This window comes from Penicillium chrysogenum, assembly GCF_028827035.1.
Source record: "Penicillium chrysogenum strain IBT 35668 chromosome Unknown utg000001l_segment0_segment0, whole genome shotgun sequence".
Taxonomy (NCBI): Eukaryota; Fungi; Ascomycota; class Eurotiomycetes; order Eurotiales; family Aspergillaceae; genus Penicillium; species Penicillium chrysogenum.
The window spans coordinates 74471-96572 of NW_026622749.1; the positions used below are offsets into that span (position 1 = coordinate 74471).

Below are 22102 nucleotides of genomic sequence, written 5' to 3' on the forward strand. Positions count from 1 at the left end.
CCTCTGGCCTCCAGAAAACAGCTTTATGGCGATGGCTCGCACTTGATCTCCTGTCTTCTCAATTCCTCCTCCGTAGGCTTCCTCGCCCACACACGACGACTGAAATTCATTAGGAACATTTCAAGGGATGCAAAAGGAAAACACTCACCAATATCCATAGCGATGTACATGCGGATCCTTTAGCTCCGCACGCACGCGAGCCAGATAGACCTGCACCTCCTCCTTTGTCCATGGCTCCGGTTCCCCAAACTTGGTAAGAAGCCACATGGCCCAGCCCTCTAGAGCAGTATTCCAGTGGGCATATTGGAGCTGGCCGGCCTCCTTTAGTTGTTTATCCTTAGCCCAGGGGCCTAGAGGGATCTTGTACAGCTCCTCGTGCGCATCCACGAACCCGACTTTCTCCATTTGGCCGCGCATCGTTTCCTGGGTTCTGAGTGACCGACCAGCTCGCTCAGAGCACCTAATAAAGAGATCGCCCCACCCCGCTAGAACGCTATCCTTTTTCAAGGTGCCATCGTCACTATGAACCCGAATGTCCATTTCCACTTGCTCGATCCAACCACCTGGTTCGAGGGCACTAGAGTTAAAAGGGAATTAGGATTCCGGGTATAAGCAGGTGGGGCAGTGAAGTGGGAATTGGAACTCACTCGTAAGCCTGCTTATATACCTGGCTCCATCCTTCCGAATCGAATGCTCCATACATCATGCGGATATGGATATAGTCAAACGGATCTCTCCATGCCCATTCACGAAGCACGTCGTCCACCTCGAATAAGCAATTTGGGGGCATCCAGGTCACAGGAGGGGGGAATATGTCCACGCCACGGACGGTCGCTATTTCGTGTCAATCCAAAAAAAGAGTAGAGTAAGGAGTTGTATAAAGAATTCGATTACCTGACGGGAAGTGATCGGCAACGTCACTAGGCATTGGTTAGAGGGTTCCTTAAAGTGAGGCCGGGGTACTTGTTGACTCACATGGCCCAGCTTCCTTTGCCAGTTCCGATGTCCAGAATATGCTAGAAGGTACAGTGAGCAGAAGGTCAAGCAAAGAAGATGGCATCATTATCAATTTACCTTGGGCGAATCGCCAATAGGAGCGCGGAATAGAGGATTCGGTTGGTGGTAGTCTAGCACGATGAACAATATGTGACTTTGATATGTTAGTATTACACCGTTCTAACGAGGGCACCGGGTGCGCTGGAGCTCTGGAGCCCTGGAGGGCGATGCAGTTTACCTAATCTCAAATGCCTCGAACTGCTGTTCGTCGGAAGGACCCCTGCATCCATGGACATGGTCAAATCATGTATCATCAAGATCAAATTGTCGTGACCAACCAATAGTCATCTTCCTTTATCGCTTGATATCTTTGCTGCATGTTATTATCACTGGAAACAAGCCTCGACTGGAGATGTACTGACCTTCGGCCATTTTCCAACCGTCCCTTTGCGATGGTCGACGCGAGAGAGGTAGTCTCCCTAAGGATGAAACGAGATGAGAATGCAATGGATATGACTTTGGGTGCTTTTGCTTTTTCTTACGATTGAAAGTCATCCGGTTCGACGCCATGAACCATAGAGTAGAACGTGGGATCCTGGGCAAGTGAGAATCACACTGTGGGATCATAAATGAGCACCACTCACCACTGCAATATGCTCCTCCTTATCCATCGTGTTTTCAGTATACTCCGTAGTGCCACGTGGAAAGGGACATGGGGAGATTAAAGGGATGAACCTCGGGAAGTGTGTGGGGTAGAGAGAACTGCAATAGGGATAGCGTGAAGAACCAGTCAGCTGCCACCTGCAAGCCCTACTGCGCTACTGCACTACTGCACTACTGCACGGAAAATAATTCCATTCTTCCCGAGTATTTCTACATCGGAACATTTATATTAGAAGTTCTTTTTTATTTAGACTATACATAAATATATGTACATGTAACTATCCGTACGGGGACGGGACCTCGGGAGGGTCCGATACCCGGAGGTGCCACCCGGAGAATGACAATGTCAAGGATTATCACGGAAAGATTAAAGGTGGATGGGATTCCCTTTCCACCTAGAAGACACGTTGGTGATGGGTGGAGATACATAGTAGTACCATTGGGGCACAGAAGTACTACGTTGACGCTCTAGTGGAAAGTGCCTAAATAGAGTCTAACGTTTAATTTCTAATGGAGGCCTTGGTCATAAACTGATGTCATAGTGAACCCTTTCCGCACCCGCACAAGTCTCGTTTGATAGCCTGAGATATACATGTCTAGTACTCAGCCGCCTAAGTGCCGCCCTGTCTTTTGAGAAGCGCGGCAACCTCCCGATGACCTCTCATCATCGCTGCTCGCAGGGGCGTTCTGTAAACACCGGCACGAATGGTGCTGTCGGCACCTCTGTCGAGTAGAACCTGCGTGATTTGAACAAATCCGAACGCGGCGGCTGCATGCAAAGCAGTGCCATGTGGTCTGCCACGACCATTAGGGTCGGCGCCGTTGTCGAGTAGCATCTTTACTATGCTATATTGCCCTTTTTCAACGGCAGCAATCAGAGCCGTGCCACGCTCATGCTCCGCATTTATGTTAGCACCGCTGTTGAGGAGCATTTGCACCACTTGCTGATTCCCGTTCATCGAAGCTGCTCTCAGTGCGTTTCCATAGCACCCTGCTTGTCGGTTGACATCCGCACGATGGTCGAGTAAGATTCGCACAATATCTTCTTGGCCCTGGAATGCCGCTGATTGCAACACGGTGTCAATCCCATCCCCTTGAGAATTGGGCTCAGCGCCCTTCTCAAGCAAGGAAGTTACTAGTTTCCAGTGGCCTGCCTTAGCGGCGGTTTCCAAGGGACTGCCGTAGACCTCGCTCTCTCTATTGATATCTGCTTTGTTGTTGAGGAGGATCTCCGTGACCTCCAGTTGACCCTCGTCACACGCTGCGACCAGTGCGCTTCCATACCATGCACACGGGGCATCAACGTCAGCACCCCAGTCAACAAGAAGCCTGACAATAGCTTCTCGACCATATTGGGCAGCAAAGGAAAGCTCGGTAAATCCTTTCTCGTCGGATATGTTTGAATCTGCCCCACGGGAAAGGAGGAACTGGCAGACATTAAGATGACCTCCTGAAATAGCCCATTTCAATGCTGTGTAGCCAGCTCTATAACAGATGTCCACGGGATATTGATGCTGAAGAAAGTAAGCTACCGCGTCTTGTATCCCGAAGTATGCGGCGAGGTGCAACCCAGTCATTGTCCTTGGATACCTTTGGCTCCAATCTTTCCGGGCTGCGTCTTTGGTCACGCTGAGTGCTTGTTCTGAAGCTTCAACCTTTGGCTGGTCTTTCAGAAACTCTATCACATCGGGACGCAAATCCTTGATCGCTCTCACATGGTCTCCCCAATAGCATGCCGCGTAAGAGTAGAATGGATGTGATTGTAGACGCTCCTCCATTGCTGTATCACTTTCGCAAACTCCAGATCCGAATGTCTCAAATGAGATATAAGCGACACACATCGTACTGATGTCATTTTCAGCCGACGAAAAGAAGGATTTCTGATTCCGCTCGAGATACTCTTTCGTAGTATAATGGACGAGTCGAATTATCCCAGTTTCATTTTCTGTGGTAACCAGACCAGCACACACAGCGAGGATGTCTTCGATCTCCGGCATGTTCTCTTCATCAAGGCTGGATTCCCCTTCCTCTATTGCAAGTGCATGCTGAAGCTCCAATGAAGTGAGCGGTCTTCTTGCGCACATGAGCCAAGATAGAGTTTGTATAGCCAAGTCAGTCTGCTCTCTCATTTGGCCTTGAATTCTGGTCATTGCGTTGTCATAAGCCTTGCCGTATGCATAGTCATGGGACCCATTTGAGAGCTCTTTCAGAGCGGCGCGAGTAGACTTAGCCGACCTTCTACCGACCAGTGATTCGAAATAAAGCTGTGCAAGGAGGAACCTGGGGGTAAATGAGTAATCCAAGCTTCTGGCAAAGAACCAATTTCAATCAAGAAGACTCACATTCCCTGCACATGGTCTGAGATTACGGTCATAATCTCCTCTTGCAATGCAGTATTCCGACTCACAAACCCCGGGAGTCGGTACATATTGCCACCAAGATATCGCCGAACGTCATCCTCATGAGCCCGTATTTCTAAAACGCTCCCTGCTTGGAACAGATCATTTATCTCTGTGGGCCTTGAAGTTGCGAAGACATTTGCTCCAGCACCGGCATGGATTTTCATCATCTCGTCCAAAAGCCTGGTACGGCAAGTGGACTCACACTCATCGAGGGCGTCGATGACAATAAACACGTCCGAATACATGGAGGTGACTGATTGCAGAGCTTTCGTTACTTCATCAAACCGCGGACGCGTTGATGTAGCTCTGTAGCGCGTATAAAGGTCCTTGACTGCATCTGGGACAGATTTTCTCTTCTGGCATAGTTGCTTTAACAAACTTGAAAGCAAGTCTTGAACCTTTTGTTCATCTTGGCGATTAAAGTTGCAATAAATGTAGGCTATGCCGACATTTGGGTTATCCTCAAAGCGCGTAATCAGATCATCGACAAGGATGGCAGAACAGATGGTCTTTCCTGCACCTGGAATGCCTGGACAGAACAAGGTCGCTCGGGGTGTGCGAAGCCAATGCTTATATTCTTCTGAATCCAGAAGCCATTGCCCAGTTCCTTCTTGCCGTCTAGCGAGAAGATCGCTCTGCTGCAGAGTATAATCAGCGGCAGACAGCCAGTCCAAAATGCAAGACTGTTCATTGTTTTCCTGTCGCTGGTTAAGTTGTTCCAGGGTTTGTTTTGTCGCCGCCATGGTTTGACTATGGATGTTAGACGTTGGTTGGTGAAGCTCAGGTGTGCCAGGTGTGCCAGGTGTGCCTAGGGGACAGGTGGGGTAGAAGGGGGAAGTATATGATACCTTGATATAGCATTCAGAAACGACTGGAGCAATGTCACATTAGATAATAACCGATCTCGAAGCTCGCCTATGTCTTTCGGCTCCCAGGAAATCCTCTTCCAAATACTTCTAGCTTTCTTGTGAATGGATGTACCACAGTATTCCACGACTTTATATTTGCCGATGGCATCTTGAAGCTCGTTCAACAGGGTCCCACAGCTGTGACTGATCTCACTTAGTTGTTTGCGTTGGCGATCATTGATGTCGTAGTCCGGCAGTTGAACATCAACGTCTTGGAGGATAATTGTCAGTCCTCTGACCCTGCGCCGACGAAAAGATATCAGTTCCTGTTCAATAACCTATGTGTACAATATACACGCACTCTCGAGAGATACTATTGAACTGGCTTGGAGCACCAATAAAGTCTCTTCGGAGTTTATTGGCCAGGGTAATAACGGAAACGAAGTCCCCAAAGCTCAGTCCGAAACTCATCGTGGGGTATTGGTCGAGTTCAGATGTAATATTGCCTGGGGGAGTGTGTTAAGTGTTGGATTTCAAATATGACAGTTATTCCTGTACCGCGAACCCTAAGGTCTGGACTATTTAGCGCCTGTTGGGTACGTACATCTCTGTGGCGTGCATGGTTTTGGATCGATTGGCTATTAGACATCCTCTCGTGCTTCTTGCATTAGTGTGTGAGTTGTCAACGCACTGTCGATTGAATGGTGGATGGGTCATCTTGGTGTCGAAGAAGCAATCCAGAGACCCGGTATATCTGCCAATGGCGGCGAGTTGCTACTCCATAGTGGATGGTGATTGCAAATTGCAATGATGCAGCGGCGCTTAAACACCATTCTTGTTTCAAGTATTTTTAGTCCCGCGCTGGAATGTTTTCATCTTTCCTTTCTCTTTTTTAGAGAAATGCCGTAGCGGTAATGACCAATCGACTGTTTGCTTCTTGGAGCTTTTTGACTTGTATGCATATGTCCACAGGGAGACGGCAGCAAGAAGTGAAAGAGCAAATTAGATTAATGTCAGCAGATTCAGGCAGATTCAGGCAGATTCAGGCATAAATGCTGACCACGAGATGGAGTGATATCATTGGCCGTCCCCTTCGATCTCCGATAACGTCAGGGATCCCCCGCAATCGCCGAAGCGTCATTTTACTTTTGCGCGTGTCGTGTTCGTGCAACAGCTTAATATAGTTTCATGTCTTGACAAAGAATATGAACAATAGCCCTCCCAATTCCCAGCCCGTATCGGTTCCTCCCATCCCTGGCAGCTCGTTTGCTCCGTCATTGAGAGGACCTTTGGCTGGAGGTCGCCAGATCACCCGAAACCGCGCGAGCTACAGCTGTCACACGTGTCGACGTCGGAAGGTCAAATGTGACAAGGTAGATGAGATTGCATCAACACCGAAGCCCCTGTTCTAGGCTAACAACTTTCCAGATACATCCGATATGTGGAAACTGCCAGAAGAACAACACCGAGTGTATATATGATGTGTCGACCCAAAAAGATGACGATGGTCGCGATGGGTCTTCCCAAAATATACAACATGGAGTTAAACGAAGGAGAGAGATACCCCCGACATTGGAGGAGGACGTCAACGAGCTCCAATCACTTTACGGACACTTGAAGCGGGCAGAGACGATAGGCGAAAAGCCCGACCCAAGCGCCATCGAATCGCGACTCGACAAGCTTATGTCGATGATTGAGCGCCTTGGGGGAACCGGTCAAACACTCGACAATGTGGAGATGCAGGCAACGGCCCCGGATGCGAAAGTGGAACCAACACAGTTGGGTGACCTACGGCCGAGCAATCGTATGGTTGGGAACAAAACACCTTCAGGGTCTACCAGTCCACGCCGCATTGCTCCAGAGTCTAGTAACGATGAGTTTCCGATCCCTTCCGGTCAGGCCACCGATCTGGTAGACCCGGTTGGCACTTTGAACTTAGGCCATTTGAGCCTAGAGGACGGTGGAAGGTCAAGGTTGGTCAAGCTGGCTCCATTTGAAAATACAAATATCTTTTCTAACTCCAATTAGATACGTTGGCACCACGTATTGGGCTTATATATCTGGTGAAGTATGCTGTTCACTAGACATCGCCACTAGTAGGCTGTTTTTACTAACTGGCGTCTAGATCAATGAGCTTAATCAATTGCTGAGAGATCAAAATAGCTCACATGGTCAGTCTGCTCCTGAAAATAATCATGAAGATATAGCAGATTCGCATGCCGATGGTCGACAGTCATGGAAAGAATCAATAGGCAGCTCGACACCTTCAACCACGTCTAGGTCTCGTTCCTTCCAACAATCTATAATTTTCCCTTCGGGTGACTCTCCCTTGGTCAACGAAAAGGTGGTAGAGCCAGAAATGCTTGATCACGTTCCCACAAGGCGGCAAAGCCACATTCTCTACAAAGGATTCATTTCCGGTGTACACGCCATCAGCCCTGTCATTCACCCTCCAACTATCCTCAAGCTCTATAATTCCTTCTGGGACTGGTATGACTACAGCAGCTATTCGGGAGAGTCCTGCCCAACCCCATCCTTCATTCCATTGTTGTACGCGATATGGTATGGTGGCTCAGTGACGATTTCGATCCGAACAATCGAAGCCGAATTCAATGTGTCCTCGCGGTCGGCCCTTTCGACAATATATACCGAAGAAGTTAATCGGTGGCTTACGAGGATCAAATTCCCTCGCAGCCCTTCACTTCAAGGCCTCGCTGCGTATCTTATCGTACAGACAATTGTGACAAAGGAGGAAGAGCCTTTGGCGAGTAGTCTCTTTGTTAGTCTCGCGATGAGGGTTGCGCAAACCATGGGCTTACACCGGGACCCAGCTAAGTTTGGCATAGAGCCGTGTGAAGCTGAGTACCGGCGCCGTTTATGGTGGCACATTATGCATATGGACGGTGTCGTTGCGATGTCAAGCGGTCTGCCTCCACTTGTCAACGAGGAGAACTATTGGGATGTGTGTGAGACGAGTGAACTGAAAGACACGATGCTAGGTACCCCGGCTGCAGAGTCGTACATGAAGCAGGTTGCTTCGCGGGAGCGGCTGCCTGATGATCCAGACGATCCCACCCTTTGTGGCGGACCATCAATGGTCAACGTCTACTACCTGACCGCAAGAGGGAAATATACCATGGCTCGTGGGTACCCTTTTCCGTTTCAAACACTCACCCGCTAATGTTATCCAGGTGCTGTCCGCCGCATATTGAAAATCCAGCTGGGAACAAAGCCACTCACCAGGCAGGACATGGAGGAGCTCCGGTCGATACTTCTTGACTTGCAGCTGAAACTGAATTCCATCATCGACAGGATTCCAGAGGGAAATGATGTTGGTAGCCTGTCAACGCCAGAGCGAGCTTCTTCTATATCCAAATCCCCGGATGGCCGCTCTTCCGACACTGAGCTTCCAGGCGAAGGTCCCACCGGATGCCCAGAACAGTATCACTCACCCGTTCTTGTTTGCTTCCATAAATGGGCGAAGATCATTCTTTCGTTGTATATTGACAAAGTGCGTTTTCAGTCTTTGCTGGTTTGTATCCAACTGACCTTCCTCTAGGCCTTCTGCGTGGCCTACCAGCCTTTCCTGAAGAACGCTCGCAGCCGGATTTGGCCAGCGGCACGCCAGAGGTTCGCCCACACCGTCGGGAAATACGTCTACGTGCTAATATTGAATTAGTGCACTACGCCACTGTCACGGCTTCATGGGAAAATTCATCCAACTCGCCACGGATCCTGATTTCCAGCCCTTTCATTGGAGCTGGCCTGGGTATGACTTTCCCTTACTATAGTGGCCAAGAATCATAGACAACTGATATTTCTCTCTAGCAATCATCAACCAATGCATGCCACTATGTACGACTCCATTATCAGGTGTTGGTAGCCACGCTAACGAGATACAGGATCATGCTTATTGACCTATATGAGCGACCTTACAGCCCTGAAGCATCCAGGTCCCGCGCATTCATCGACCGCATACTCGCACTTTCTGGTCCAGATGGAGGCGTCGTAGGTGGTGAAGACGGCGTCTCAACGCCACGGCGATTAAAAGACGGTGGTCGTGAAGCCTGGGATATGATCCGCCGCCTTCGCCATAAGGCTTGGCAAAAGGCTGGCCTCAATCCGCGTATGCTCTGGACCGAACAAGATCAGATCCAGGCTGGCGTTGCTTCGCCAATTGACACTCGTGGGGATTATGACCCTCCTTGCTCAAATCCCTCTCAGGCCCCGTCTCCAGGCTCAGCATCGTCCAACCCTCCCTCAACACACAAGCGCCAACTCAGCGATCCCGTCAAAACATTCTACAACTTCACCCGTTCCCACACATTCTCGAATCCTGTTACCTCGGATGCTACAAAAAGTCCCCTGCGATATCAATACCATCCACAGGATAAACCCTCGCGTGCAAATCCACATTCCCAATTCCGTCCTATTGCCGCCGATAATCCAATACCTCCCTGCGCTGGCGCCTCCTCAACCAATGCGGACTCCTTGTTTGGTGCATCTCCACCGATACTGTCTCCTGTATCCACCGCTCCCGCCCCACATGTTCAGCATTCAACCCCTGATATTACTGCTTCTGCTGGCATGCCCTTGGTGGACCCTGGATCTCCTAATGTCATACCCAAGGGAGTTCCTACACCGCCGTCGATGGTTGACCCCAACCTCAACTTCGACTGGGACCAGTGGGATGCTGTGTTCGGGCAACATCTTCCTGTCGCAGACGATCTGATGGAATTGGATCCTGTCTCGGGTCTTGATTTCACCAATGTTGGGACTACCTCAGCCTTTGATGGCAATAACCCCATCGACATGCCTAATCCATATGCCAATGGCCTTCCATTTCCAGGCTCCTCCCAGGAAGGGGATTTTCCGTCCTGGAATGGGAATAATGGGGGTGATTGGCCGGAATACCCGTAGTATCCATTACATACTTAATATAGACACAAGATACGAGCGAGAAAAGTAAAAAAAAAAAAGTCTATACATCCACATAGTGGTTGGTGTCGCTTTACTCATTTGCGACAAGCAAAGTTTTTTTGGGGGTCCCAATGCTCAATTCTTTCTCAAGTCAAATGTGGTGTCGAGGAGCAAATACAGACTATATTGTACAAGCCAGAAAATAAGACATGACAGATGATTTCATGAAGCGTAACTCTTGGGGACCCAATAGATCACTAACTCGGGGTTCAAGAATTGCGAGATGCTTATTAAAACAGACTGGCCCGGGGAAGGGGAATAAGTAGCCGCTGCGTCTGAACTGTAACTCGCAATTCTCCCAGCAAGGCGTATTTGTTCGTGCGGGGTGCGTATGTTTTAAACGATCGCCTTCTTTGGAATGACAAGAGTCGCTTAGACCTTGACCTCCTTGAGACCGTCAGCCCAGACGGTAGCGTAGGGGGTGACACCATCCTCGCGGAAGTCAATCAGGACGTGCCTAGAAACAGTCAGTTTTAAGATTGCAAGGGAAAAGCGATGATATGGGCACATACATGGCTTCGCCGTCAGTGGACTGGCCCATGAGAACATCGTAGTTGTCCCAGTTGGCAAGGATCATCTTCATAGCGCCGGCGGCCTTCTTCTTCCATGCGTCCTCAGCGGCGTCAGGATTCTCGGCCTGGGCGAACTTAGGCGCGGCATTCTTGTGGAGCTTCTTAAGGTAAGCTGTATTAAGGAACAAAAGTTAGTGAATGGCGCGGACCAAGCAAAGATGAAAGAGTGAAGCATACTCTTGAGGTGGGACTTGTAGCTCTCCTTAGGGGGCTTCGCGCCCTCCTCAGCCTTGAGCCAGACCAGACGGAACTGGTCCTCGATATCGTGGACCATGACGGCCTCACCCTCGCCACCTTCCTCATCAGCTCCCTCCTCAGCGGAGGGGTTGGCACCCTCGAGCTGGAAGTCCTCGCCGGCACGCTTCATGTACTTGCGGCAGTCACACTCCCAAAGGACATCGAAATCCTTGTTGGGAACAAGGTTGAAGGTGTCGGAGACGATCTCGTCACCGGAAACGATGTCCTAGTGGGGTTGTCAGTTGAAATTCACCCGCATACACAGAGGCAATCCGATTTGATACTGGCAAACGTACAGTGTATATAATCATTTTGGCGGAATTATATGTTCAGAAGACGAAGGGGGTAGGAAAGTAAAGAGGCACGGGAAGGAAGAAAAACACTTTCAAGGTGGGGGGGACGAGGTTTTTCTAAAAAAAAAAAAAAAATACTAGAGCGGGGGATGGTGTTTGTTCTGTTTGCACTCATTTGGTTTGTACCGCATGGGTACCGGGGAGTCTGGGCCACCGCCACTGGCTGCGTGTTAGCGCAGTATTGGGTACTTCAAGGTACTTGGCCGATACAATATCATATTGGGGTAGAAATGGGATGTATAAATACCACCTGGGCAGAAAGATTGAAGTGTCATCAATTGGCAAGAGGAAAGTCGAGGAACTAATTAATTTAGACCAATTGATGTTCGTTTTCACTGCAACCAGTTGACTTTCCTTCAGGACTGCCCAGGCCGAAGTATAGAAACTGAGTCAGCATCAGTCTATGTAATACCATACCGTACTGTATTTAGTTCCCTTTCCCAGTCACTTAATCCAAATATACCGTCCATACATGTATTGGGCTGGTTCGTCTTCGGGCTCGCGCCACCCGAATCCGTCTCCTGATCTGAACGTTTATCTTTTATCTTCCGAGCATTCCTATTCCTATTCTTTCCTTCATCATTATCTGATTCTCTTTGTGTTTTTTTTTTTTTTTTCCTACTTCCTTTTGTATGTACCGGCCAGCGCCGAGAGATCTCTAGCTGATCGGAATCATCCTGCGTCGCGCCTACCCGTCAGCATCCGGACGGTGGGCAGTTGCGGACGTCCACTCTCTTTTACTTGCTTCCTAACATTAGGGTCATTCCAATATCCAAGCTCTCCCTTTGATCGTTCTTGGTTCTTGGATTCTTCGTGCTACCGAGAACTCAACGCATCACCATTCTTTCGCCATGGCTGTGAACGCATCAGTCGCGTTCGACCTTCCTCCCCTACCAACCTACACCTTGACCGCGCGAGAGCATCTGCTTGCTCCTCTTCCTGACAGCATTCTTACGCTTATATTGCCCGTCATCGCTTATTGGGGCATGTCCATGATCTATCATTTCCTCGATGTCAATGATTACTTCGTCGAATACCGGCTCCACACCCCCGCAGAAGTCCTGAAACGAAACAAAGTGACTCGCTGGGAAGTCGTACGTGATGTTGTCTTACAACAGGTAATTCAAACTCTGGCCGGCTTTGCATTCATCTACTTTGATGCCGAGGAAACCGTTGGGAGAGAGAAGTATGATGTGGCTGTGTGGGCGCAGCGATTGCGGATCACCCAGAAGGCTGTCCCATCATTGTTAGCTCTTGTTGGAGTTGACGCCATTAGTCTTGGAAAATCCATGTCCCAAAGCGGCTATACCATGTTGGCCGGAGTTCTGGCTGGTGGATCATACCCCGGTGTGACCCAGTCTATAGTTCTCGACAACGGAGCCGAGGCTGTAGCCCCCGCGTTCACGAACTGGGAACTTGCAGTTGCCGGTTTCATATATTGGTACTTTGTACCGACCCTCCAGTTCCTGCTGGCGATTTCCATTGTGGATACTTGGCAGTACTTCCTCCACCGCGCTATGCATCTGAACCGGTGGCTCTATGGTATGCCTGTCGTTTCGAGGTTGATCAATGGTTTCATACTAATTAGTTGTTAGTGACTTTCCACTCCCGTCACCACCGTCTTTACGTTCCTTATGCTTTCGGCGCCCTCTATAACCATCCGGTCGAGGGATTCCTCCTGGATACTGCTGGCACTGGTATTGGATTCTTAGTCTCCGGCATGACCACCCGCCAGGCCATGTGGTTCTTTACAATGTCGACTATCAAAACTGTTGACGACCACTGTGGCTATGCCTTCCCCTGGGATCCACTGCAGCATTTCACCTCTAACAATGCTGCCTACCACGACATTCATCACCAAAGCTGGGGTATCAAGACCAACTTCTCCCAGCCTTTCTTCATCTTCTGGGACCGCCTTCTTGGTACCCAGTGGACTGGTGAAGTCAAGCTGCGCTACGAACGAGCTCGAGAGAATGCCCAGAAGCAGGTGGATCTGGATGCTGCCCAGGCGCCTGATACCACGCCAACTGTGACTGTGACCGAGGAACGTGAACCTGAGCGGGTAGTGGTATCACCTGAGGGGCCTGCGGCTCGTACCCGGCTGCGCCGAAAGACTGTTGATAGTCTCAAAGGCCCAAGTCATGGGGTTCCTGGAAGTGTTCTCCACAACTAAAGCCGTGATGATATAAAGCCCGAGCATGTGTTGATTTTTCTTTATGCATCCCCAACCCCGTCCCTGGAGCTGCTGGCCGTCTCCGCCAGACTGTGGGGCTTTCCGTCATTCTTTGTATATGGGATCAATGGCCCAAATGTATTAATACTTCAAAATGCGCCAGTCAGTGCTTTGTACATGGTTCGCTCTATGACCTACTGTCAATAATGTCTATTAGCCATTTACATTTGCTTCTGGGTACTCGGTATCGATACATCTGCAAATATCACGGACTACATATGTTCAAACACCCGACTCTGACTAGGTCTTGACATACAATAACAAGGGAAAACAGAATGACATCAGAAAGTGCCAATCGCAAAAGACTTCAAAAAGGAAATGACTCCAAAAGGAAATGACAACAAAAGCAGCTCAAGAGACAAAGCCCAAACAAGAGGCGAAGACAAAGGAATGAAAGAGATTAGGAGAGATCAAATCATATTCGACTGTTCACACACCAGATTCCAAGTAGTCCTTGCTGCTGAGCTACTTTCTGGCTTTCTCGGGTCTTCATCTTCATCACTCCAGTCACTGTCAGTGGAACAGATCGACGGGGAGCGACACTCTGATGGAAGGCGGCTACTCCCCTGTATTGAGAAGTCTTCCTCGCTTCGAGAGTAGGGATTTGTTCCCATACCCTTGTACATCTCGAGCAATTCGTCGATTTCATCTATGGTCTCCAAGAAATTGCTTGCGGTGCTAGGGGGATGGAGGGGTTCCAGGAGGTCCATCAGGAGGTCCATAGACGGTGCTCGCCCTCCGTCTTTCCGGGCCTATTCTTAAGCCTTGATAGTTGTCATCGGCGAAATCCATGAGTCTAGTGACGCGATCCGGGTTCGGGTCTGGTAGTCGATCTCTCTTCATGTGGTATGATGATGTCGAAGCCTTTCTGGAAGGGCTCGACGTCGGGCGATAGATTCTGCGCCCTTCAGTGTCAGTGTCAGTACATTGAGATGATGATGAAGATTCGGGGGCATACCTTTCCGCAGGGTGGGATACTGCGATTGGTGGTGGTGGCTGGGGATACTTTTCCCTCGGGTTATACTCACCGGCCGGGCCATGGCTACGGGCACTCTTTCCGCTTTTTCCCCTTTTGTCGTTTTTGTCATGGTCGGTGTGCTCTCGCTGTGCAGGTGTCGAATCCGCGTGTGCTGGGTCTTGGTACCAGGCCTTGCTGCAGGCCTTGCGGGTATCCTTCAGGATGAATGCAAACTGGCTAGATGTGCCATACAGCTCATCAACATGATTAGGGAATAAGTCAATACAACTGTCGACAAATTTCATAAGTCTTCGTGGGGCATGGTTCAAACGAGTCTGCGTGCGAGAGAGCAGGGCGATTCGAAGGTTGCGCAGCGCATTCTTGTCACTCGCAACCCGAGCCACCATGCACGCCTGACAGCAGCTGGTCTCATAGTGCCATGCTTCTGAGACAGGGTCTTTCGGGTCAGGCTTCGTCCACATGCCCTGTATAGCCTGTAGTTTTTGCACGATCAATATATCGAGGGGCTTCAGCAAGTCCGGGTACGCGTCGAACTTGCGAAGGTGGTGACCGACTTCCTTCTGGACGAGATTGAACACATCGGCCATGAGGTCTGCATTCAGACCCTGATGAGTATCGCACAAATCCTTGTTAGTTCTTGACCAACGATCACGGCGCATATTCTTTGGCAACTCGTGGATCATACGCTTGACAACCTCATCCATGTGTTTTGCTCTTGTGTTGTCTATGTGCAGAATCTCTGTTAGCCTTTTAACTTGGTCCCTTCTCAGGTCAGTGACAAACCGAGTGTCTCCTGAGAAAAGGGATTTACGTCTACCGATTGTGTCTCGTCTGTTTTCGAACCACCCTCCATTTTTTCCCATTGCTTTTCGGTTATCGCTATGGTATCCCTGTGATAGACCCCAGACGATATATGCTTGTCTTAGAAGAAAGTACTCTGGGGCTGGGAGGTCAGTTTCAAGTTATACTTGTTTGGAATGGAATGAAATCACTAGATTGTCTTCGTTCTCGTGTCACGGATTATGCAGACAGGCGCATTGCTTTGGGGTTGGATCTTGCTATTCTGCTGCAGAGGAATCCCGTTCTAATAAGGATATTTATATACTCCCTATGAAGTTGACCCTTCTCGATGTGCTTTCATCTTGTAAACCTACTAAACAATGTCTTTTCAGTCCACAAAGAAAACAAAGGTCTCCTTGTGATTGTTCTATTGGTGTTCACTTCTATAAGCAACAAAGAAAATGAATGGCCCCCTATTGATAGGTCCACTACTCACCCACAATGAATTGTGCTATTGAAGGACTTACTTATCAATGGTCTTTGTTCTTTTCGTCTCATTCGATATATTAGACTTGCCATGTCTCATAATCTCATCCTTTCTTTTGTCTCATTTCTTCAGTTACTGTCCTACTAATCCCGACTGTCTCCTTCACACGTTTCAACCATGGGAAACCACGTTTCAGCCATTGACTCACGTCGAGTCACAAAGAAAGCAAAGAAACGCACCAATCTTCGAGGGATGTTCAATTATCCAAACGGACGAAACATCCGCGAGGAACCTCATGTGCCTGGAGCCAACCAATGGGTGACTGTCTTCTTCAACTGGGCTGATCACAAATACAACGACGAAGAATTGATGGATCTTGTGTTGGCTCGCATCAACGCCCGAGACGGTATCATTTCATCCGAACCCGTCCATCACGATGTCAAATGGTGTCTATCACTACGGGTCCCAGGATACTGGAAGCCTACCGACTTGGCGATTGCCGGCGCAGCCAAGGACATTGCACAATGGCATCAAAGTGAAATGCGTCATGCCGGTATGAAGATCAATCGGAGATATCTGTTCCGTGGCAACAATCGAAAGAAGTGTCACTTTGTTCGTTAGTATCCTCCGTTCTCGTTCTATTGTTATCTCGGTGTATATCTAACTGTGTTTTGACTATTTCGCAGAACGTCCATGACGGTGATCACCAACTCAGCCACGAAGTGATGGAGATATAAGTTTTATTTGACAAGAATGGAAGATACCAATAATAGTACATTAATGAAATGAAATGGAATATCATCCTATCATCCACTTGAATATTTTAAAACAGCCCAGGTCAATCAGCTGTAGTCACCTGCCCTATAGATCTAACGCGATCACATGACAAAAGACAAGGCTTCCTCTTTTATTTTCCTTTTATATCTTCATCTCCTTAACTTATATTCTTCTACTGGCATTTTACAATGACTTGTCAGGGTAAGGAGGATACTCCGTTGCCCTACACTGCCTCACCCATCAAGTTACTCTGGAGCGACTTGTCCCTATTTTTTTCGAAGCTATGGGCCCTACCAGGTATCTTACTACCCCTGCAGTTGGCTCGCACACATGAGTTGGACGAACTCTATCCCTCGTTACGCAACGGAGCTACCGTGTTGATACATATATTTCTCGTGGTTTATCAGCTTGCTTTCCTGCTCTCGTTGCCCATCATCGTTGTCTGTATGGTTCCAGGGCTATGGATTCTTGCTTATGCGGCTATTGCTTTCACTATCAATTATGCGATTGTCATGTTGATGTTGAACGGATTCCAGCAGGTTCTGGTATCCCAAGTGCCTGTCTTCGAGCGACCAGGCCATCAGCGGGAGCGTTGGTTGTATATAAATGGAATTGCAGCTGGGTAGGAGAGATATCCCCGTGGTTCCCTGTTTTTAGTTGCTGACTCCAACTACCTCTAGGCATCACTGGGTACAGATGAACATCGATCAACTGTCATACACCTTTGGTCGGAAAGTGACGGGCGTGCATAACCGCACGTAAGTGACGCCTTAGATCTATGGTTTGCAAACACTGAATAGGATTAGCGCGGGCATTGTCTTTGATCTCATCGAATGTCTGATTCAACGGGATTTTGCTTATGCTACTGGCGATATTAGGCGATCCTATGTCTTGATCAAGGAAGCCCTTTTGGACCCAGAATGTGACAAGGTGGTTCTGCTTCTTCACAGCCAAGGCGGTATTGAAGGGGGCCTCATCCTGGACTGGCTCCTGGATGAGCTACCCCACGATATCCTTCATCACTTGGAGATATTCACCTTCGGAAATGCCGCAAATCACTTCAACAACCCACGATGGACAAAGCTAGCAAGGCCAGAAGGGATCCCAGCACCTGATCTAGTGCGTCAATTTGGTCAATCCGTCGGCTATATCGAGCATTATGCTAATTCAGGTGATATTGTGGCACTAGGAGGAGTGCTCCACTTCGTTGAGATCCCAAATCGATATATGGGCCGTCTGTTCGTGCGCCCCAATTCAGGCCATCTCTTCAACCTGCATTACCTAGACAACATGTTTACTCTGGGCCCTGACATGAACGTCCTCGACTCCAATCCATTCATGGATATGGAAGTCGAGCCATGGACAACCGCAGGTATAAACGGATATGATGGCTCTCCGCATCGAGTCAGATACCAACCCACTATGGCCCGAGACGAGGCATTTCTCCCCGTTGCACTAAGCCTGCAACGGTCGCGAACGAATGGTGTGGGTCGAGGACTGCGTGTGAAGGACTTCAGCCGGCTCTGGCAGTATAGAAATGGAGGATGTCCGAAAGACACAGGGGTACAGCATTATAATGACACCCGCGAACATGTTCATTTTTAACTACTTGAGTACAAATTCCCCATTGCATTGGTACATAATCTATCTCTCTTTGTTTCCTCCTGAATGAATACTGCTATATCCAACCCGAAATAAACCCAGCACTACCAAAGCAAGTATAGGGTCCACCACAAATTCTTAGCTAATTCGGAATACTATACAGAGAACTCCGAGTTTAAACCCATATATTAAAAGATAAAGAGGTCTCCTGTTATTGGTTTATTCAAAAGCCACTACGCCAGGTCCTGCTTAAGCATATACCTAAGTACACTAGACACAGTGCCAAAGAAACGTAACAAGACAAAATACTATCCAAGCGCAGCCAGGTGTCTCTCACACTAGGGAGCTGCGTAGGGTCATTCTGGAAGAGAAGGAGGGTATATGGCCGACCTATGTTCCGACAGGCTGACGAATGATGGGTATAAGGGGTGGGAATAGTATACATGCGAAGGATATAGTGCAAGATATGCTAGTGTATGATATCGTAGGATATGAGCCACAGGTACTCCATAAGCCAGTCAGCCCTAATTGATGGGCTATTTGCATAGCATGCATCCAGGCTTTCGCTACTTTTGCATATTGAAATTGGTCTCGTAGCAGTGTATAGGTCCGTCCTGGTGTTCAAGAAATGTAGGATTCAGATATGACTCGGTCATAGACTATCAGGTAGATATTGAACACAATTTGAGGTGGATGTACAATGAGATCAATTCGGATGCAGGTCCGTGGTATCCAGGAAGTATTCCTTTCTCAAGTGCATCAAAAATTAGAAAAAGCAACGCCCATCGCCATACAATGCAAGTGGAACACGGAATAAAGGTCATGCCAAAATCATGCCCTGATCACCCTCTTCTTTTCCTTCTTTTTCTTTTCCGCACCTGCCCCTGAGGGCTCACCACCCATTCCGCCCATCCCGCCCATTCCACCTAGTCCACCTAGTCCGCCCAACATATTGCTCAGTCCGCCCATTCCGCCCATTTGACTCATCATTTCAGACATGTTGGGCATACCCTCCATACCCTGCATACCCTGCATCTCGGCCATTGCGTCCTTGAGAGGGTTGTCACTGACACCACCACCACTGTAGGCAGGCGAATGGATAGGTAAGATCTTCCCGATCTTCCAACCCCGGGGGGCAGCAGGAGCTGCTGGAAGCTTCTCGGGCATGGGCAGGCCACGGATTCGTAGCCGGTAGGGTGATTTTTCGGTAGTAGGGTTAGCCTTCAAGTACTGTGCGACGAGAATATAGAGGTGGTGCTCTAAACAAAAGTGTCAGTTAAAGTCACAGAAGGAACCATTCACCCAACCAAGGGTATCAGCCACGTACTGTTCTTGATCTTCGGGTTGGCTAATTGGCCATCCTCGTTCTTAACCTGCACACGCACGCGGCCGGGATTCGCCCAATCCTTAGGATGCAGCTTCTCCGGCTCCAATCCGGCATTCAAGCCAAGCATCTGGACGGCATCGACAATATCTCGCGCAAGAGGGTTTTCCACTGCGAGCTCCGCACCAACTTTGCGGCCCTCGGCGCGCGATCGGGACTTGTCGAAGTACACGGGGTACAAGCATGAGAAGTGTCGGGGAATCTCGCGCTGAGGCTCAGGTGCTGGCATCGATGGCATCGATGGCATGGGCATCTGTTGTTGGGGTTGAGGTGCAGCCTTGGTCGGGATATTTACGGGTGAGATGATGGCATTGCGGGGGAGGTCATCGTCGGAGTCGTAAGAAGGGGCAATCTCTTCTGGGTCGGAGTCTGAGACTTCCTCGATTTGGGCGTGACGCGACATGTTGAATTTGTAGAATGGGGGAGATGTCTGGGGAAGGCGGGAATTGTGGCCAAGTCAGAGGGGCAGAATGCAATGTGCGGGCGGTGGGACGTGGGGATTGTTCAACGTTTAGGTACACGCCAATCTTACCTAGGTAGTAGTAGTATAGCATGTTATGTTGATAATTTGGGGATAATAATCTTGAATTCACTAGTAAATCCCATTTGTGTCAATCTTTTGCTACGGAAAATAGGAACCCCATGCCACCTATATAATGCCACATGTAGGCACCTAAACCAAACTATAACCGCCTATGCCACAAATGTAATCATATCTTCATATCTTTCCCAAGTATATTCCCAAGCCATAAGGCATTGTCAAAGGCCAACCTACAGCTTTCTATTCCAACAAAATAGACCAGACAAAAAACCAAATCGGCCAAAAGTCCGCCCCCTTCAGCCCCCGGACCAATTGAGAACTCGGCATCTTCCCTTCGGCATGCCGAACCCACTTAGCCCCGCAGAACAGGGCCATTGCCTCGGGTGAAACATCAACGGAGATACTTCACGGCTATATAAGGCTGTTTGTCTCCTCAAGCACTGTTTCTCCCAATTCCAGTTCTCTAAATTCAAGCATGACCAACGGTATGTCAAATGCGTGCAATATCTTGACATATTTCTCATCCTGATATACTTCTCAGAAACAAAGACGAGTGCTATCCTCCACCGGGACACACGCTTTGTCCCAAAGAAAGCCATTGGCGGCAAGGGGTGCTACGTGTTTCTGGAAGATGGTACCAAATTTCTCGATGCCACAGGTGGCGCAGCTGTATCTTGCCTAGGGCACGGTAACGAGCAGGTCACTCAGATCATCAAAGATCAGATGGACCAGATATCCTACTGCCATTCTGCCTTTTTCGGCACTCAAGTAGCTGAAGATCTTGCCAAGCTCCTAGTGGACTCTACTGGAGGAAAATTATCCAAAGTCTTTATAACCAGCTCAGGTGAGCGAAGGCAACCCTTCCATGAACCAAAGATCCAGTTCACACGCACAGTGCTGACGATATACAGGGTCGGAGGCTGTCGAAGCTGCAATTAAACTAGCACGCCAGTATTTCTTGGAGCTTCCGAACCCCCAAACTGAACGAACCAGGTTCATTGCACGTCTCCCATCCTACCACGGTACCACGCTAGGCGCCCTTTCAGTCGGTGGCCATGTTCAGCGTCGGCAGCCATTTGAGCCACTTCTCTCCAAGAACGTGTCCCATGTTTCTCCATGCTATGCATACCGTGGGAAAAGGGACGGCGAGTCTGATGCAGACTACGTAGCACGTCTAGCAGCCGAGCTAGATGCTGAATTCCAACGTGTCGGACCCGAAACTGTGTGCGCATTCGTCGCGGAGCCGGTTGTCGGCGCGGTATGACTTCCTATCTGAACTACACACTACCAGGTCAGCCGACTTATACTCATTAGGCTCTCGGCTGTGTCCCCGCAGTACCAGGGTACTTTCGTGCAATGAAAGCCGTTTGCGAGAAGCACGGCGCTCTCTTGATCCTTGACGAGATTATGAGCGGCATGGGCCGTTGCGGCACCTTGCATGCCTGGGAGCAAGAGGATATTGTTCCCGATATCCAGACCATTGCAAAGGGTCTGGGTGGTGGCTACGCGCCTGTGTCGGCCGTCTTGATCAGTGACTCTATTGTGCAGATGATGGACAAAGGCACCGGGCAGTTCCGCCACGGACAGACATACCAAGGCCATCCGATCTCATGTGCTGCTGCGTTTGCTGTGCAAAAGACTATTCAGGAACAGTCACTTGTGGATAATGTTCGGACCATGGGTGCCTACCTTGAGACACAGTTGAAGCAACGATTCGAGAGTCATCCTCACGTAGGAGATATTCGTGGAAAGGGATTGTTCTGGGGTGTAAGTTTCATATCCCTATAATCGATACCGCACGACCGGAGGACACAGCGTGTAGCTAACTCTTTATAGCTTGAATTTGTCAAAGATAAGGCCACGAAAGAACCGTTTGACCCCAAGCATGGTCTGTCTAATAAGATCCAGGAGAAGGGTCTACAGCCGGAGCACAGCGTCTCGCTATATGGCTGCTCCGGTACTGTGGATGGAATTAAAGGCGATCATCTTGTGCTCGCGCCGCCTTACATCGTGTCAAAAGAGGAGATCGATATCATTGTTGACACCCTGGAGAAAATTATGAAGGAGGTTTTTGCCTCACTATAGAGGCACTCTATGACTATCTAATCCCAAGCTCCACTCTCATGGCCTTGCAATGTGCAATTATTTAATCAATTTCATTTGCATAAAAAATAACTAGCAGAACCTTGGAAGAAACATCAGATTACAAAGCAGATGGGAAAGAAAGTCAAGTTAAACCATGTGGATGATGGGTCATTTCATTATTAT

General features: G+C 49.0%; 10 protein-coding genes across 10 annotated transcripts; 5 read left to right on the forward strand and 5 right to left on the reverse strand.

Moving 5' to 3' along the window:
• Window positions 1-23: 23 nt before the first annotated feature.
• Window positions 24-1667, reverse strand: N7489_000033 (class I SAM-dependent methyltransferase; the record flags this gene model as incomplete). Its single annotated transcript, XM_056705789.1, has 10 exons — window positions 24-99; window positions 149-577; window positions 648-834; window positions 895-920; window positions 976-1016; window positions 1075-1150; window positions 1235-1276; window positions 1419-1475; window positions 1539-1591; window positions 1641-1667. 10 exons carry the CDS (start codon window positions 1665-1667, stop codon window positions 24-26), a joined length of 1014 nt encoding a protein of 337 aa, XP_056570091.1.
• Window positions 1668-2270: 603 nt separating this feature from the next.
• Window positions 2271-5380, reverse strand: N7489_000034 (ankyrin repeat domain-containing protein; the record flags this gene model as incomplete). Its single annotated transcript, XM_056705790.1, has 4 exons — window positions 2271-3939; window positions 4002-4811; window positions 4910-5209; window positions 5271-5380. The coding sequence occupies 4 exons, from the start codon at window positions 5378-5380 to the stop codon at window positions 2271-2273; spliced, it is 2889 nt and encodes a 962-aa protein (XP_056570092.1).
• A 734-nt stretch (window positions 5381-6114) lies between these two features.
• On the forward strand, window positions 6115-9829 carry N7489_000035 (putative C6 transcription factor; the record flags this gene model as incomplete). The annotated part of the gene is made up of 9 exons (XM_056705791.1): window positions 6115-6282; window positions 6338-6882; window positions 6938-6977; window positions 7035-8052; window positions 8101-8420; window positions 8469-8539; window positions 8589-8678; window positions 8738-8764; window positions 8812-9829. 9 exons carry the CDS (start codon window positions 6115-6117, stop codon window positions 9827-9829), a joined length of 3297 nt encoding a protein of 1098 aa, XP_056570093.1.
• A 432-nt stretch (window positions 9830-10261) lies between these two features.
• On the reverse strand, window positions 10262-11009 carry N7489_000036 (translationally-controlled tumor protein; the record flags this gene model as incomplete). Its single annotated transcript, XM_056705792.1, has 4 exons — window positions 10262-10346; window positions 10402-10573; window positions 10639-10924; window positions 10995-11009. The coding sequence occupies 4 exons, from the start codon at window positions 11007-11009 to the stop codon at window positions 10262-10264; spliced, it is 558 nt and encodes a 185-aa protein (XP_056570094.1).
• An 893-nt stretch (window positions 11010-11902) lies between these two features.
• On the forward strand, window positions 11903-13224 carry sur2 (sphingosine hydroxylase; the record flags this gene model as incomplete). Its single annotated transcript, XM_056705793.1, has 2 exons — window positions 11903-12593; window positions 12647-13224. The coding sequence occupies 2 exons, from the start codon at window positions 11903-11905 to the stop codon at window positions 13222-13224; spliced, it is 1269 nt and encodes a 422-aa protein (XP_056570095.1).
• Window positions 13225-13694: 470 nt separating this feature from the next.
• Window positions 13695-15116, reverse strand: N7489_000038 (uncharacterized protein; the record flags this gene model as incomplete). The annotated part of the gene is made up of 4 exons (XM_056705794.1): window positions 13695-14036; window positions 14089-14182; window positions 14243-14987; window positions 15047-15116. The coding sequence occupies 4 exons, from the start codon at window positions 15114-15116 to the stop codon at window positions 13695-13697; spliced, it is 1251 nt and encodes a 416-aa protein (XP_056570096.1).
• A 591-nt stretch (window positions 15117-15707) lies between these two features.
• N7489_000039 (uncharacterized protein) lies at window positions 15708-16151 on the forward strand (the record flags this gene model as incomplete). Its single annotated transcript, XM_056705795.1, has 1 exon — window positions 15708-16151. The coding sequence occupies one exon, from the start codon at window positions 15708-15710 to the stop codon at window positions 16149-16151; it is 444 nt and encodes a 147-aa protein (XP_056570097.1).
• A 344-nt stretch (window positions 16152-16495) lies between these two features.
• N7489_000040 (uncharacterized protein) lies at window positions 16496-17912 on the forward strand (the record flags this gene model as incomplete). Its single annotated transcript, XM_056705796.1, has 3 exons — window positions 16496-16929; window positions 16988-17065; window positions 17114-17912. The coding sequence occupies 3 exons, from the start codon at window positions 16496-16498 to the stop codon at window positions 17910-17912; spliced, it is 1311 nt and encodes a 436-aa protein (XP_056570098.1).
• An 828-nt stretch (window positions 17913-18740) lies between these two features.
• Window positions 18741-19696, reverse strand: N7489_000041 (RNA-binding signal recognition particle subunit SEC65; the record flags this gene model as incomplete). The annotated part of the gene is made up of 2 exons (XM_056705797.1): window positions 18741-19168; window positions 19237-19696. 2 exons carry the CDS (start codon window positions 19694-19696, stop codon window positions 18741-18743), a joined length of 888 nt encoding a protein of 295 aa, XP_056570099.1.
• A 613-nt stretch (window positions 19697-20309) lies between these two features.
• On the forward strand, window positions 20310-21919 carry N7489_000042 (aminotransferase, class III; the record flags this gene model as incomplete). The annotated part of the gene is made up of 5 exons (XM_056705798.1): window positions 20310-20319; window positions 20376-20678; window positions 20746-21092; window positions 21149-21601; window positions 21671-21919. 5 exons carry the CDS (start codon window positions 20310-20312, stop codon window positions 21917-21919), a joined length of 1362 nt encoding a protein of 453 aa, XP_056570100.1.
• Between the last annotated feature and the right edge of the window lie 183 nt (window positions 21920-22102).